A 13893-nucleotide genomic window follows, 5' to 3' on the forward strand; every position below is an offset into this window, starting at 1 on the left:
ATCATTTATCATTTTTATATTAACTGTGGCAATTGTTCTTGTTTAGATTAGCAGAAAATAATAATAATAATAATAAAAGAATAATAATAATTATTATACACTTTTAATAATTAATAATTAAATAATTATTATAAATAGAATAATAATTATCATATACCTCTCCTTTTAGTGTGTGTGTGTGTGTGTGTGTGTGTGTGTGTGTGTGTGTGTGTGTGTGTGTGTGTGTGTGTGTGTGTGTGTGTGTTTAATAATGTTTCTGTAATATTAATAAGACTAAATGATGCAAGGAAGCAGAATTTTTTTTCAGCCAAAAATTAGTAAATAAATGAAATAAAATAATAATAAAAATAAAAAATATTCTTAATATTGCCATTCCCATAAGTTAATCATCTAATTCTTTTTTAAATTTAGCCAGACTCACTGTCTCCAGTACATTGAGAGGTAATTTATTTCAATATTTGACAACCTGCTGCCTATAGGTGAACTGATGAGATCCAGTCTTCCACTATTTTATATTTGTGTCCCTTGGTTTGAGCTTCACCTACAAGTAAGAACAGACCTTCCTCATTCATTTTACTCAATCCCTATAGTGCATAATACACCTCAATTCTTCCCCCTTAGATGTCAAATTTTCAGACTTGCAGTCCATACCGTCTAAGCCATTCTTCATATATGCATCAATTTGCAATCATCACCAATCTGGTCACCTTCTCTGAATCTCTCACCAGAAGTTCTACGTCTTTTTTTTTTTAGGTGTAGTCTCCAACCTTGAATTTAATATTGTCTAACCATGTTAGCAACCCTATTAATCACAGACAGGGGTACCATGTGCTTTCCTAAGTGTTTGCTTGTACTGCATGTCAAATTTCATATCATATTCAATCATAACACCTAAGTCTTTTTCATATTGAACCACTTTTAGCTCCTCTCCTTTTAACTTAAGTGCAACTTCAGGATTTTTTTTTATCCCAAATACATAGCCTTATATTTAGGTGTACAGTGGTACCTTGGATTACGAGTAACTTGGTATGCGAGTGTTTTGCAAGACGAGCAAAAATTTTTAATAAATTTTAACTTGATAAACGAGCGAGGTCTTGCAATACGAGTACAGTCAGTCCTCGTATAACACGTGTTTACACTACACGAATTCGATGATATCTTATATAACACGAACCGAATTCGCCTATGCACGATTCGCCTTTGTGTTTACAAGAAATGGCAGTCGAACGCAGAATCACCGCAACCCGATAGGAATGAAGAGAAGATTTTGAAAATATATTTATGGTTTTTTATATCCGTGAAGGGGAAACACATTTCACCATAATAACGTGAAAACCAACAATTCCAGCTAGTATAATCGCAAATGCAATTAGATCGAGTTTACTACCAGTTTATAACAGATTCCACTAGCAGGAACGCAACTGGAAATTGTTTTTATTGTTTTATGGTAGGAACCCCTCGAAATGTGCTTTAGTAAAATGTGAGGTGTTAATTAATAGTGTATCTCTGCCTTTACGGTGTTTATTCAGTTGCTACACGCGTGCAGCTTTGTTTATGTGTATCAAGCGTGCCTCCTCATTTTGTAATAGTGCGAGCGATGAATCTGATTTCTGAAATCCTCAAAAGGAGGCAAAAGCAAGTGCCATTGGAAAGATTCCTTGTTAAAGTCACACAAAAAGAAAAAGTCAACAGATTGCAGTGATTCCGTTAGGGACAGTGAAAGTCGTCCTACCCAATAATTAATAAATTCGATTGCTTTATGTATATTAAATTTAAATATTAAAAATATAAAAAGGTATGTATTTTGTATTAATCATTTTTACAATATATGAATATTTTCGAGTTTTGGAACGAATCATCTGGGTTTCCATTATTTCTTATGGGGAAATTTGCTTTGATATACGAGTGCTTTGGATTACAAGCACGTTTCCGGAACGAATTATGCTCACAAACCAAGGTACCACTGTATTAAACTTTAGTTGCCATTTTTTGGATATGCAACCAATGTGTATTCCCCAAAATGCAACCAATGCAAGTCATTTTGAAGCAATATGGCCTGGTTTGAATTGTTAACCACACTTTTCACCTTCAAATCATCTGCAAACTTCGATAGTTTACCTCGGATACTCTTGTCAATATTATTTATGAAAATTAGAAATAGGGGACCCAGCACCTATCCTTGGAGGCCTGTTGTTATGCTGGTTCACTCTGAAGACTGACCCTTTGTGAGAACCCTGTGTCTCCTATCATTTAGTCAACCTGCAATCCAGCATGGGATCTTACCAGTAACTTCTTCTAGTTTATATGAGGGAGACTGTATCAAAAGCTTTATTAAACTCTGAATATACATAATATCAAAATTGTTGCCTGCATCCAATTATTTAATGACTATATCATAGTACTTTACCAGATTGGTCAGGCATGACCTCCTCTTAACAAGCACATGATAGGTTCTATTCAAAATGATCCTGAATAGCATCCTTAATCATAGACTTCACAATCATTCCTACTACACATTAGATTCACTGGCCTATGGTTATCTACTTCCTCTTTAACACTACCTTTGTGGATTAGAGAGACATTTAGCAATTCTCTAGTCCACGGGAATCATCTTGGAGTCGGGTGATGCTCTTGTTAACATTCCCAGTGGTTTGATATACTCAGCCTTTTTTCATCCTAATCCAAAGTGTTTTGAAATGCAGTTTGAAATTGAAGGCTCTACTGGAGGCAATTCTAATACCTATTAGAATTATGTCTGTGAGATTAATTTAAGTGTAATATTTAAATTTAATTTTTTATTTAGAACTGGATTCAGTGGTGGATGGGTGTGCCCTCTGCAGGTTAATGATGTTATACTAACCAGGTTAAAAATAATAAGAATAATGAGAAATATTCATAAATTATCACACTCTCTATATATGTTGAAGTTTCATGTGGGAATCTTTGCACACTCATTCACATTATAGGCGCCTCCATAGCCATGTGGGCAGGAGCAGCAGTGTGTAACACACGCTTCTCGATTAGACCGGGGTTCGAGCCCATGACCACCAAATACAGAAGATGCGGAAAGGTCAGGGAATGACCACCGCGTGGCCTTAGTTGCTAATGCTCCTAAAAACCAAATAACAAACAAACATTATGGAACAAAATTAGTTTATTGAAGAGTGATATTGACATTAATTATAGCCCAGTGACTTCTAGTTACTGTGTCTTACTAATCTGTTATTAAAAATTGAAAAGAAACTCTGGCTATTTTTAATATTAGATTTATTGAAGAGTTAATAAATTCACACTTGATTTTAAAAGGGCCAAGAGTACAAAGCTTTTCACTTAATCAATGGCAGCTGTGCTTTCTGGTCTCTCACTAAAGCCACTGGTTACATATTTTGTCCATGCATACGGCAAAAACTCCTCAGAATCTATGTGGTTATTCTGAAGCACAAACAAAACTGATTTATTATTTACAGTTCTTTGCATCCTAATGTGGTGTGTGGAAGAATTATACAAGAATAAAAGCATTAATATGCTAGTTTAATCATTTATCATTTTTATGTTTACATAAAAATTAATTTGTAGCTTAAAACAAAGCAGAAAGGCAGCTAAGTTATGATATATTAGTGCAGAGTTGACGAATCTTTTGTGCTGCTTAGTGCCAATGCAACAGTGTGCAGTCATGGTATATAATATTCTGAAAATTTTCTTTTTGGGGAATACACATAAGCATGTGCCTGTGGGTACATGCATGCGCACACACACAAATTTAATTTATTTATACAAATGTTTGTGGTGGCAAACATTTAAAAGCAGCAGTGTTTATTAAAACTAACACATAATCAATGGGATGCTTTGTTACTGTATATTTTTCAGGTAGTAGTTTAATTTTTGCCTTACAAATGGTTTTTGTGTTTAAAGTGGCACCTACAATACAAAAACATCTTCTTGGACTTTGTTATGCATTTCAATTTAATAGTATTAATTTTTTTTCCATATAGTTATAAATAATAAAAAATATAATATTTTTAAATAAATAATACAGTAGAACCCGGATAAGTAATTCCCACATAAGAAGTTTTTCCCTGTACTAGGTTTGGTTTCTTAAGTCCCCGATTTCACCTCTATATATTGTAATGTATTATTTTCCCGCATAAGGAATTTCCCAGGTAAAAAGTTTTCCTGCATAAAAAATTTGTGATAAAGAATACACAGTGTGTTGTTATAATCATTCTAAAACTTATTAGATTTGCAGGGTGGAAAAACTAAAGTTTTTATGTATGGGGATCCCCTACTCCCAGTTACTGACAGTAACTAAAATATTACCCTCAATATCAAATGACATATGCAGTTTTGGCAATCATTCAGTTTAGGCTGTTGACAGTAACATCATTATGGATAATGTCATATGTCCAAAGTTGACTCCCCCATCCCCCAGTGCGACTGAATTTGAATTGAATAAAAACATTGAATATGCCTCTACTTTTAAAGCAATTTTTTTATTGTTGCAGTTTTTTTTTATATATATAATTTACATATTTCATTTGTTTGTAACTTACCTCACTTTATATTTGTCTATTATTTATTGAAAAAGTATATTTGTTTTCTTTATTGAATTAGATAAAGTTCTTAGAGGTTCAAGTATTGAAATAGGAAATGAAAAAAGTAATAGTAAAAAGGATGAAGCAAGGCTCAGAAGGATAGCAGAACGTGAGGGGCGCAGGTAAAAATTGCTTTTATAAATATTAGCATTAGTAAAGGCATATGATGCAAGAAAGCAAGCTTATACAGCATCAGCCAAAAAAAAAAAAAAAAAAAAAAACCCCCTTCCCATTTCACCCATTCATTCGCTCCAAACATTTGTCTAGTTCTGACTTGAATTTATATTTAAGCTGTCAACTTCTACAATGACAGATGGAAGTTTGTTCCAGCAATCAACCACACACTGGCTAAAGGCAAATTTCTGCATATCTATTTTACAACTGTCTTTCCTCAATTTGAATTTATGTTCCCTCGGGTGATTAATCTGGGCAATGGTTTGAGGTTGCCCAAACCATTCAAGGCCTTATACACCTCAAGCAGATCACTTCTCAGGTGCCTAGTCACCAGACACTGTAATTTGCAAATCTTAAGCCTTTCTTTGTAAGAGCAACCCTTTGTTCCATTTACTAATCTTGTTGCCCTTCTCTGTACTCGTTCCAGCAGCTCTACATTCCTTCCTAAAATGAGGCATACAGACCTGTATACAGTAATCAAGGTGTGGCCTGACCATTGCCTTATACAAGGGAATAATCACCCCCTTATCCCTTCTAGAAAACTTCCTGTATATCATTGACAAGACACCATGAGCTACTCTTGCAGCCTGTCTGCACTGTCATGAGAACTTCATATCTGACTGCACAATTACCTCCAGGTCCTTTTCATTCTCTACCACCCTGAGTGTAGTACCACACAGTTGATATGTTACTCTGGGGTTGCTGATACCCATATGTGGTACTTTACATTTTTCAATGTTGCCACCTCTCATCCCATCTGCTCAACATTTCTAGATCCTGTTGCAGTAGTGTACTGTCATTAGTGTCATTAACAACCCTGCTAACCTCTGTATCATCTGCAAACTTAGACATTAAACCTGATATATACCTTCATCAATATCATTAATAAATACAGAAAACAACAGTGGACCCAACACTGAACTCTGGAGGACTCCACTAATAACTTTAGTTCGTGAAGAGCAGTGTCCATTAATTACAACTCTGTCTTCTCCCACTCAACCATCCCTTTATCCATAGCAGCAATTTGCCTCCAATGCCACACTGCTCCAATTTGTGCAGCAGTCTTCCATATGCAACAGTATTAAAAGCCTTTCTAAGATGCAAATATATGATATCAAAGTTATTCCCTGCATCCAGTTCCTTTGTGACCACATCATAGTATCCAATCAAATTGGTCAGGCAAGACTTTCCCTTAACAAAACCATGCTGTGTCCGAGCTATAACTGAAGTCTTGTCTAGATGATCCTGCAGTGCTTCTTTAAGCAGTGCCTCCATTAATTTTCCTGGAACAGAAGTTAAACTAACAGGTCTATAATTACTTGTGTCGCCCTTTGATCCTCCTTTGTGAATTGGGGTCACATTTGCCCATCTCCAGTCCACAAGTACCTCCCCTGAGTCCAAGGAAGCTCTCATAATTATGGCTAAGGGTTTGCTTACTTCCTTTGCTGCCTCCTTTAATATAACAGGATAGATCCCATTCACCCTAGCTGCCTTGTTTATGTTTTTCTTCAACAATTTCTCCTCCACTTTGCTCTCAGTTATTAAAGATCATTTAACTCACTACCATAGTTTAATACACCTTTGGTATTCCCCTCCCTGAATAACTTCTCATGTGTAAATGTAGATGCAAAATAATCATTCAGTTTTTTAGCTTCCTGAGCAGAATCATCAACAGTTGAACCATCGATATCAAGTGGACCAATCTGATTCGTCCTCTTCCTTCTAGAGTTTACATAAATAAAGAACTCTTTGCTGTTTTTCTTTGCATCCTTTGCCAAAGATTTCTCGTAATCTGCCTTTACCTGCCTAACCTCCTTTGTGACTTGATTACAGACCAGCTTATATCTTCCATAGGCTTCTGTGTCACCTGTTAATTTTATTATCCCATGCATTTTTCTTCTCTGCCACATGTCTCAGTAATTCATCTGACATCCATTTAGGCCTAGTAGCTTCCAAGATTAATTCTTTGAATGCTTCCCATTTATAATTTGCTGTTGGTAACATCATCAGTTGGTCGCACTGTATAGGCTTTGAAAACTGTCTCAGACCTATAGTCACCTTTACAAAAGCAAAAACCCTTCCCTTTACACCTGATGGTAGTTACCTCTTTGACTAAATCCCACATCAGTATACTGTGATCACTGCTACCTAGTGGTTCCTTTATCTGTAGATTCTTAATGCATGAAGAATCACTACTGATAATCAGATCAAGAGTATTACTCCCTCTGGTTGCCTTCCGAACATGCTACTGTAGAAAACAATCATCCGATAAATCCCCAAAAGCCTTACTAGTATGCGAATGACCAACCCACAAGTTCCAGTTAATATCTAGGAAATTAAAATCCCCCCTTATAAGACAATCTGATAATCTGATGTACTGGCCCATTCTATTTCTCTGTACTGCTGCTCATTATACTCATCAGAGTCATTAGGCCTTTAGCACACTCCTACTCTCAATTTTGCTTTCCCAGTGCTGATTCAACGCTGCACTGTCCAGCCATGTCAACTGGATGTACTTCCTTAGATTTTATGTTTCTTAACTAATAGCATAACCCTTCCTATCCTATCTATCCTTCCTATACACATTGTACTCCCCAAATTCCAATTCTGCATTTCTTATATCTGTGTGACACCACGTCTCTGATATCCCACCACAATATCTGCCTTTGATGTTTTGACCAGCACCTTAAATTCATCATATTTATTTACTATAGATTTAACTCCTATTGGTGTACATGCAAGTATACTTGCACCTGTTCTTATTCTTAGCTACCCTAAAACAGCCCATGTGTTTACTTGTTCCGCAATTACTCCCAGAAGTCTCTGAAATCCCCGGCACCTTGTTTTCCAGGCTGCTGCTCATTCCAGTAGAAGCAGTGCAAGAATCGCTTTCACCTCTGCCAGCAGCTACTGTTAATCTATTAATGAATACAATATTTTGAAGATTGTGCATAAAAAATAAGTGTAGAAGATTAAAGAATTAAAAAAAAAATTTTGAATTTCAAAACTTTTTCTTTCAACCGTTTCTGATTTACAAACTACTAGTAAAAATGGGCAAATATACTGTTGTTGTTATAACCCTCATTAGTCTATATAAAGGGACTCAATCCAAGAGAATACCAAATAATCTTGGCATAGTTTGTCTAGGACAAAAGCCTCTAGATATAAAAGCTGTATAAAGTCATTGTACATATTGGATAGCCTCTTCTTGTACATAGCAATTGTATAGACACTTTTTTTTTATAATTTAGTATTGGCTGAGACAAATGTGTGCCAGTGATTTGGCATAACTACATTAAATATATCGGTAGGATACAATTCTAAAACTTTTCTTATCAGGTTTGCAGGATTGAAAAATGTAATTATTTTTATGTGAAAAAACCTTTTTACTGGATCTGTATAGTGGTATACACTTTAAATAAAAAGTAATATACTTCTTCATTGAAGCATTTCTTTCAATTAGAGTAGTGCAATGCCAAGGAAACTCATAGCAAAGGTCTTCACAATATGGGGTCAGGGCAGCAAACCAAATTTGCTCATAGCTGTGTACACAAAAAAGGCTACGTGCAACATACACATTAATCCTCCAGGCTATTAAAGAACTTTTGTTAACCAAGCTGAAAATTTTTGTCATTTGAATAAAAGACTCCTAATAAAACATGCAAGCACTTATATCATTATATTGTACAGGACAAAACCATTCTATAAGTTGAGGTAAAAATTACAATTTGACTGCCAACTTAGAGACTTGAAAAGGAGTGATGGAATTAACAAAAAACTAAAATTACTTTAAGGTGAAGAAAATAAAATATAGCATAAATCAAACCTAAATTTTTTAACTTCACTATTTTTTAAAAAATAGTAAAAACCTTACTTCTTTACAACCCTCGGCAGGATTAACTGTGACATCAGCATACGAGAACACGTTGCTACATACAACCTGGAACAGGTGAACACCAAGTTAATTTTTTATCTTATCTTTTCCTGTTTTTTTTATTAATTTATCAATACCACTATACCACATACTTTTATTAACTATAATTTGTCTGCTTTAATTTTTTCATACTGGAATTTCAAAAATATAGTTTAATGTGGGTGCAAAGTGTGTTTGAAAAGTTTCTGTCCAACCATAGAAAGAATAGTGCAATCTGGGAACATTCCCCCCATCTTTTTTAGACTCCTTACATAGAACCCACCATCTTCATCGACTAACCACTCCTTGACTGTAAGAGTAGCATCGTTATCGTCTTTCGTCAGAGGGTACCATGACTCATACGGAAATAGCCGATGGCGATTCCCATGTGAGTCATGATTTTATCCCTTGCAGAAACCTGTGACGTGTATTCCAAGGTTGACCCAGTCAACCTTGGAATCCTAGCTCACTTGAAGATTCTTTTCTTTGTCACCGATCTTAAGTTACATTTTGGTGCATTGCTAGAACAATTTGAGTTGCTGAAAAAAAACGGGTACTTGCCCTCGGGAATAATGTAACTGGGAGCTCGTCAGGGACTCAAGACTAGCAACATGTCAAGTGAGGCACTCCCAATTTGGGCCCCAGAACAGAATAACCAAGTGCAAACTACTCTGGTTCAAAAGGACTTAGTTCTTTTAGGAGGCTCCATTGTCAGGAAAACGGGAAATATATTTTGTAATAAGGATAGGTGGACTAGAACCAGGGTATGTCTGTCAGGAGCAACTATTAATGATGTCACCAATAGATTGTCAGATTTTAAGGAGGATAAAGAGAATATTGTTATTCATGTGGGGATTAATGACATTAAACATACACGATCTGACGATTTGTTACACAAATATAGGACCATGCTGAAGAAATGCTGAGTCAGGTCACAGTGTATATGTGTCTGCAATTCTGCCCAGGCACGTTAGGAGGGATTATATGCTGAAAGCCTTGTGGATTAACTTAAGACTTGAAGAACTCTGCAAGCCTTTTGAGGGGAAATTTCTATCAATTTGTCCGCACTTGTGGGTAGAAAGAATCTGTTTTGTAGAGACGGGATACATTTAAACAAAGGTGGTGCAAGAGTTTTTACTAGTATTATTGAGGATACCTTAAAGGTTCAGGGAAACTGCTAGTTTGGGAGGACAAGGGTAATATAGATACGCATTTATCTGATAATATTGGTCACATTAACGCTTGCACATACCTCAAGAGTTCTTGTTTGTTTCTGCTACAGAACATATTAGCAAGATGTTCTGAGGGCAGAAACGTTTCAAATGAGCGGGCAGTTAATACCAGGGAAGCAAGCTTAAATAACTTTAAGGGGTGTGTCAGGGTAGTTAACTATACAAGAACACTAAATCTTAATACAGTAATGTCAGAAGTGTCATCAATAAAATGAGTGAATTCGAACTGCTGGTTAGGACAAGTAACACTGACATAATAGGGCTTACGGAAACGTGGTGCTACCCAGGATGACAAGTTTCAGTATGGTATGTACAATGTATTTAGGAAGGATAGGGAAGGTAGAAGGGGTGGTGGGGTCATGCTTCTTATCAAAAGCAGCCTGAGTGTGACGAAAGCTTTCCTGGATTCAGACATTTCACATGCTAGTATAGAATCTGTATGGCATGAAATAGTTGGAAGCAAAGGTATAATGAGAGTGGGAGTAATCTACAGGCCAGGTGATTGTGAAGATTATGATGAGCACCTCTACATGCAAATGGAATGGGCAAGTAAGCATGAATGTCTTATTATGGGTGATTTTAATTTGCCTCTAATTGATTGGAGCAAATGGGAGGGAAACTCCACACAGGGGACAAAATTTTTAAATCAACGAGATGATTGTTATTTGTATCAACATGTCAGGGAAAGTATTAGGGAAAAGAATACTCTAGACCTCATCATCACCCATGAACCAGATGACATAATAGGACTGACAGTGCAGGAACCAGTAGAAGGAAGTGATCACGGAGTTCTACAGTGGACAATGAAGAGAGAGAGAGAGAGAGAGAGGTAGCAGTAGTTAAAGGCAAAGGAATGGGTTATAATTTCAGGAAAGGAAATTACAATGCCTTAAGGTGCTACATGGCCTCTATTAACTGGGTTGATATCTCACAGAAAGCGATTACAATTGAATTATGGTATCCCTTTAAAACATTAATTCCAGAAGCCTTGAATGCTTATATACCATTAAAAAAATATTCCACGAGGAGGATTCCAAGTTGGATGAATAATGAAGTTGCCAGATTACTTGAGCAGAAAAAGACGGCATGGAAAAGTTACAAAACAATAAAAAGTACCGAAGCCTGTAACAGCTATAAATTGATCTGTAATAGTGCCACATGAAAGGTTAGGCTGGCAAAGGCAAAATTATGAGATGAGAAATCGGTAGCAAAGAGAGGGAATAAGGAATTCTTCACATATATAAATGCAAAGAAGAGAAGGACAAACCAGATCGGACCCTTATGTAATGGACGTGGGATAGTATTAGATACTCCAGCTGAAGTTGCAGATGAACTCAAGTTATTTTGCATTGATATTTACAGAAGAAAAACCCTCTGTGTCAATGAGAAATTTTGGTAGTGAAGCTGAAAAAAATGTAATTAATGATATTGAAATTTCACGTGTTTATTTAATGAAAAAAATTTTCAGCCTACAGGCCAGTAAGGCTCCTGGGGTTGATGGCATATACCCTGTAATCTTAAGGGAGGTGGCAGGTGAGTGCATTGAACCATTGAGGCTAATTATGCAAGCATCACTGGACTCGGGAGTGATTCCGTTAGATTGGAAAAGTGCCAATGTATCTCCAGTACATAAGGGCAGTTTTAAGAGTGAAGTGGGAAATTACCGGCCAGTTAGTCTAACTTCAGTAGTAGGGAAAATCAGGGAGACAATGATCAAAGTTGGAATTTGGGATCATTTAGATAGAAATGGAATTCTGAAGGATACTCAGCATAGTTTTGTAAAGGGAAAATCATGTTTAACTAATCTGGTTAGCTAATTTGATAGGGTCATTCAAGAGCTGGACTTTGGGAATAATTTCGACATTGTTTATTTGGATTTCAGCAAAGCATTTGACTCAGTCCCACATGAGCAGTTACTTTATAAGCTGGAACAGGTTGTAATCACAGGGAAAATCCTTAGATGGATAGCTGGATGGCTTCGGGGCAGGAGGCAGAGGGTTGTGATAAATGGTTATTCCTCAGATTGGGTTGATGTAAGAAGTGGGGTTCCCCAAGGATCAGTATTAGGACCACTGTTGTTTTTGATTTTCATAAATGACATCGATGAAGGGATAGAGGGCGTGATGTCTAAATTTGCAGATGATGTAAAGATTGGTAGAGTAGTTATTGACAAGCAGAGCTTCTTCAGAATGACCTAGATAGACTTCAGGGATGGCCAGAAAAATGACAGCTATGCTTTAATCCAGCAAAGTGTAAGGTATTGCACCTGGGGAACAGTAACCCCAAAATAACTTATACACTTGGAGTTGAACTAAAGCCGGTAGTGGAGGAAAGGGACTTGGGTGTTATGATATGGTCAGACATGAAGTTCTCTGAGTATTGTAGACAGGTTGCAAGGAAGCCCATGGTGTCCTATTGATGATTTATTGAACAATTGCTAGTAGAGATAAGGGCGTCGTAATCCCATTGTATAAGGCTATTGTTAGACCACACTTGGAATACTGTGTTCAGGTATAGAGACTGCACCTAAAGAAAGACATTGTGCTTCTTGAAAGGGTCCAGAGATGGGTAACTCACCTGGTGAGATCGGCAAAAGGGCATCCATATGAGGAAAGACTTCGAATATGTGGGTTGCGGAGCTTGGAAACTAGGCACCTTAGAGGAGACTTGGTTGATGTGTTTAAGGTTCTGAGAGGCGTAAGCAAAATGAATAAGGATGAAATTTTCATGGTTATAAATGATTCTAGAACGAGGGGCCATAATTTCAAGTTACGGGGGGAGGGGAGAGTTGTTTAGACTGGATTGCAGGGAGCAATTTATTTTATTTTAGCTAGCAAGTTATAAATTACCGGAATAAGTTACCTACATGGGTGGTAGCGGCTGACAGTTTGGGAAAATTCAAAGGTCAGCTGGATAATTACCTATTGGAGGAGGGAAATGCTTAGGTTGTCCATTTCCTTTTATCTTATTTATTAATTATTATTATATATATTTTTAAAATTTTCTTATTATTATTTTATTCTTATCATTTTATTTTATTATTTTTTTTTTTATTTTATTTTATTATTATTATTTTATTTTTTATTTTTGGGTGGTGTAGCATAAGCCATAGGCTTCCTTGCACCATATGGCCATTGCTAATACTAATACTATTATTTGTCTCATGTTGTCTACCTTTTAAATGCTTTTCAATACAAGAAACAAGTAATCTGAAGGTCATCTTGGAACAAGTCAAACACTCCATGGCCAAATTTTTGGTCTCTAAATCATAGTAATAAATCATTCATGACCAGTAATTGTCTGAAAACTTGTTTGAATCCTGGACAAATTTCTCAAGAATTGTCTTGGCACAATTCATCTCCTTATTTTGGCTCATTCTCTGTTCTTTTTGAATCAGTGTGATGGACTGATTCACTGGTTATTTTTATTTTCTCTGCAACTTGATCTTTTAAAATCAGTTAATGAATTGCATTGTTTTTTTTATGGTTGACACAGTTATAGGTCATCGGCTAGGGTTCAGCTTTGGAAACTTCACAACCCCGTTTGAATTTGGCAACCCACTTCATGATAGTACTGTATGATGGACAATTGTAATGTAATAGCTCCAACATGTCCTCACAGATTTTTTTCTTAGAAAATCCTTTCAAAAAGCTATTAAATTAAATTAAAAAAAAAAATTAAGATTAGTCAAGAAGTTGGATACTATTTCAGTGCAGATATTGAAATATTTTGAGAAAAGAATGCTATTCTGCATTTTTTTTTTATCTCTTCACTTTTTGGGAACACTTGTCTCTCCAGTGACAGAACTTGTTGGACCTATGCTTACTTTAGAAATGACTACACTATCCTTGAGTTAGCAGTATTGTTTTTTTTTTTAAATAATTACCAAGAAGGTGAAACCTCTGATTGTAATGACAGAAAAATATAATGCAGAGTATTTTTCTGTTCTCAGACTATTTAAAAGCTACACTGAAATAATACC

General features: G+C 36.0%; 1 protein-coding gene across 2 annotated transcripts in view; it reads left to right on the forward strand.

Annotated features, from left to right (window-relative positions):
* LOC150083689 (PAX3- and PAX7-binding protein 1) overlaps window positions 1-13893 on the forward strand; it is a 188769-nt gene that overhangs the window by 60741 nt on the left and 114135 nt on the right. For both annotated transcript variants that reach the window (XM_090378126.1, XM_090378125.1), the window contains exon 10: window positions 4612-4714. In XM_090378126.1, the coding sequence (XP_090234252.1) occupies window positions 4612-4714 (103 nt within the window). The remainder of the gene's footprint in view (window positions 1-4611; window positions 4715-13893) is intronic.

Source organism: Mastigoproctus giganteus, chromosome 7 (genome assembly GCF_048544385.1).
Source record: "Mastigoproctus giganteus isolate SK-2022 chromosome 7, ASM4854438v1, whole genome shotgun sequence".
NCBI classification, from domain to species: domain Eukaryota; kingdom Metazoa; phylum Arthropoda; class Arachnida; order Uropygi; family Thelyphonidae; genus Mastigoproctus; species Mastigoproctus giganteus.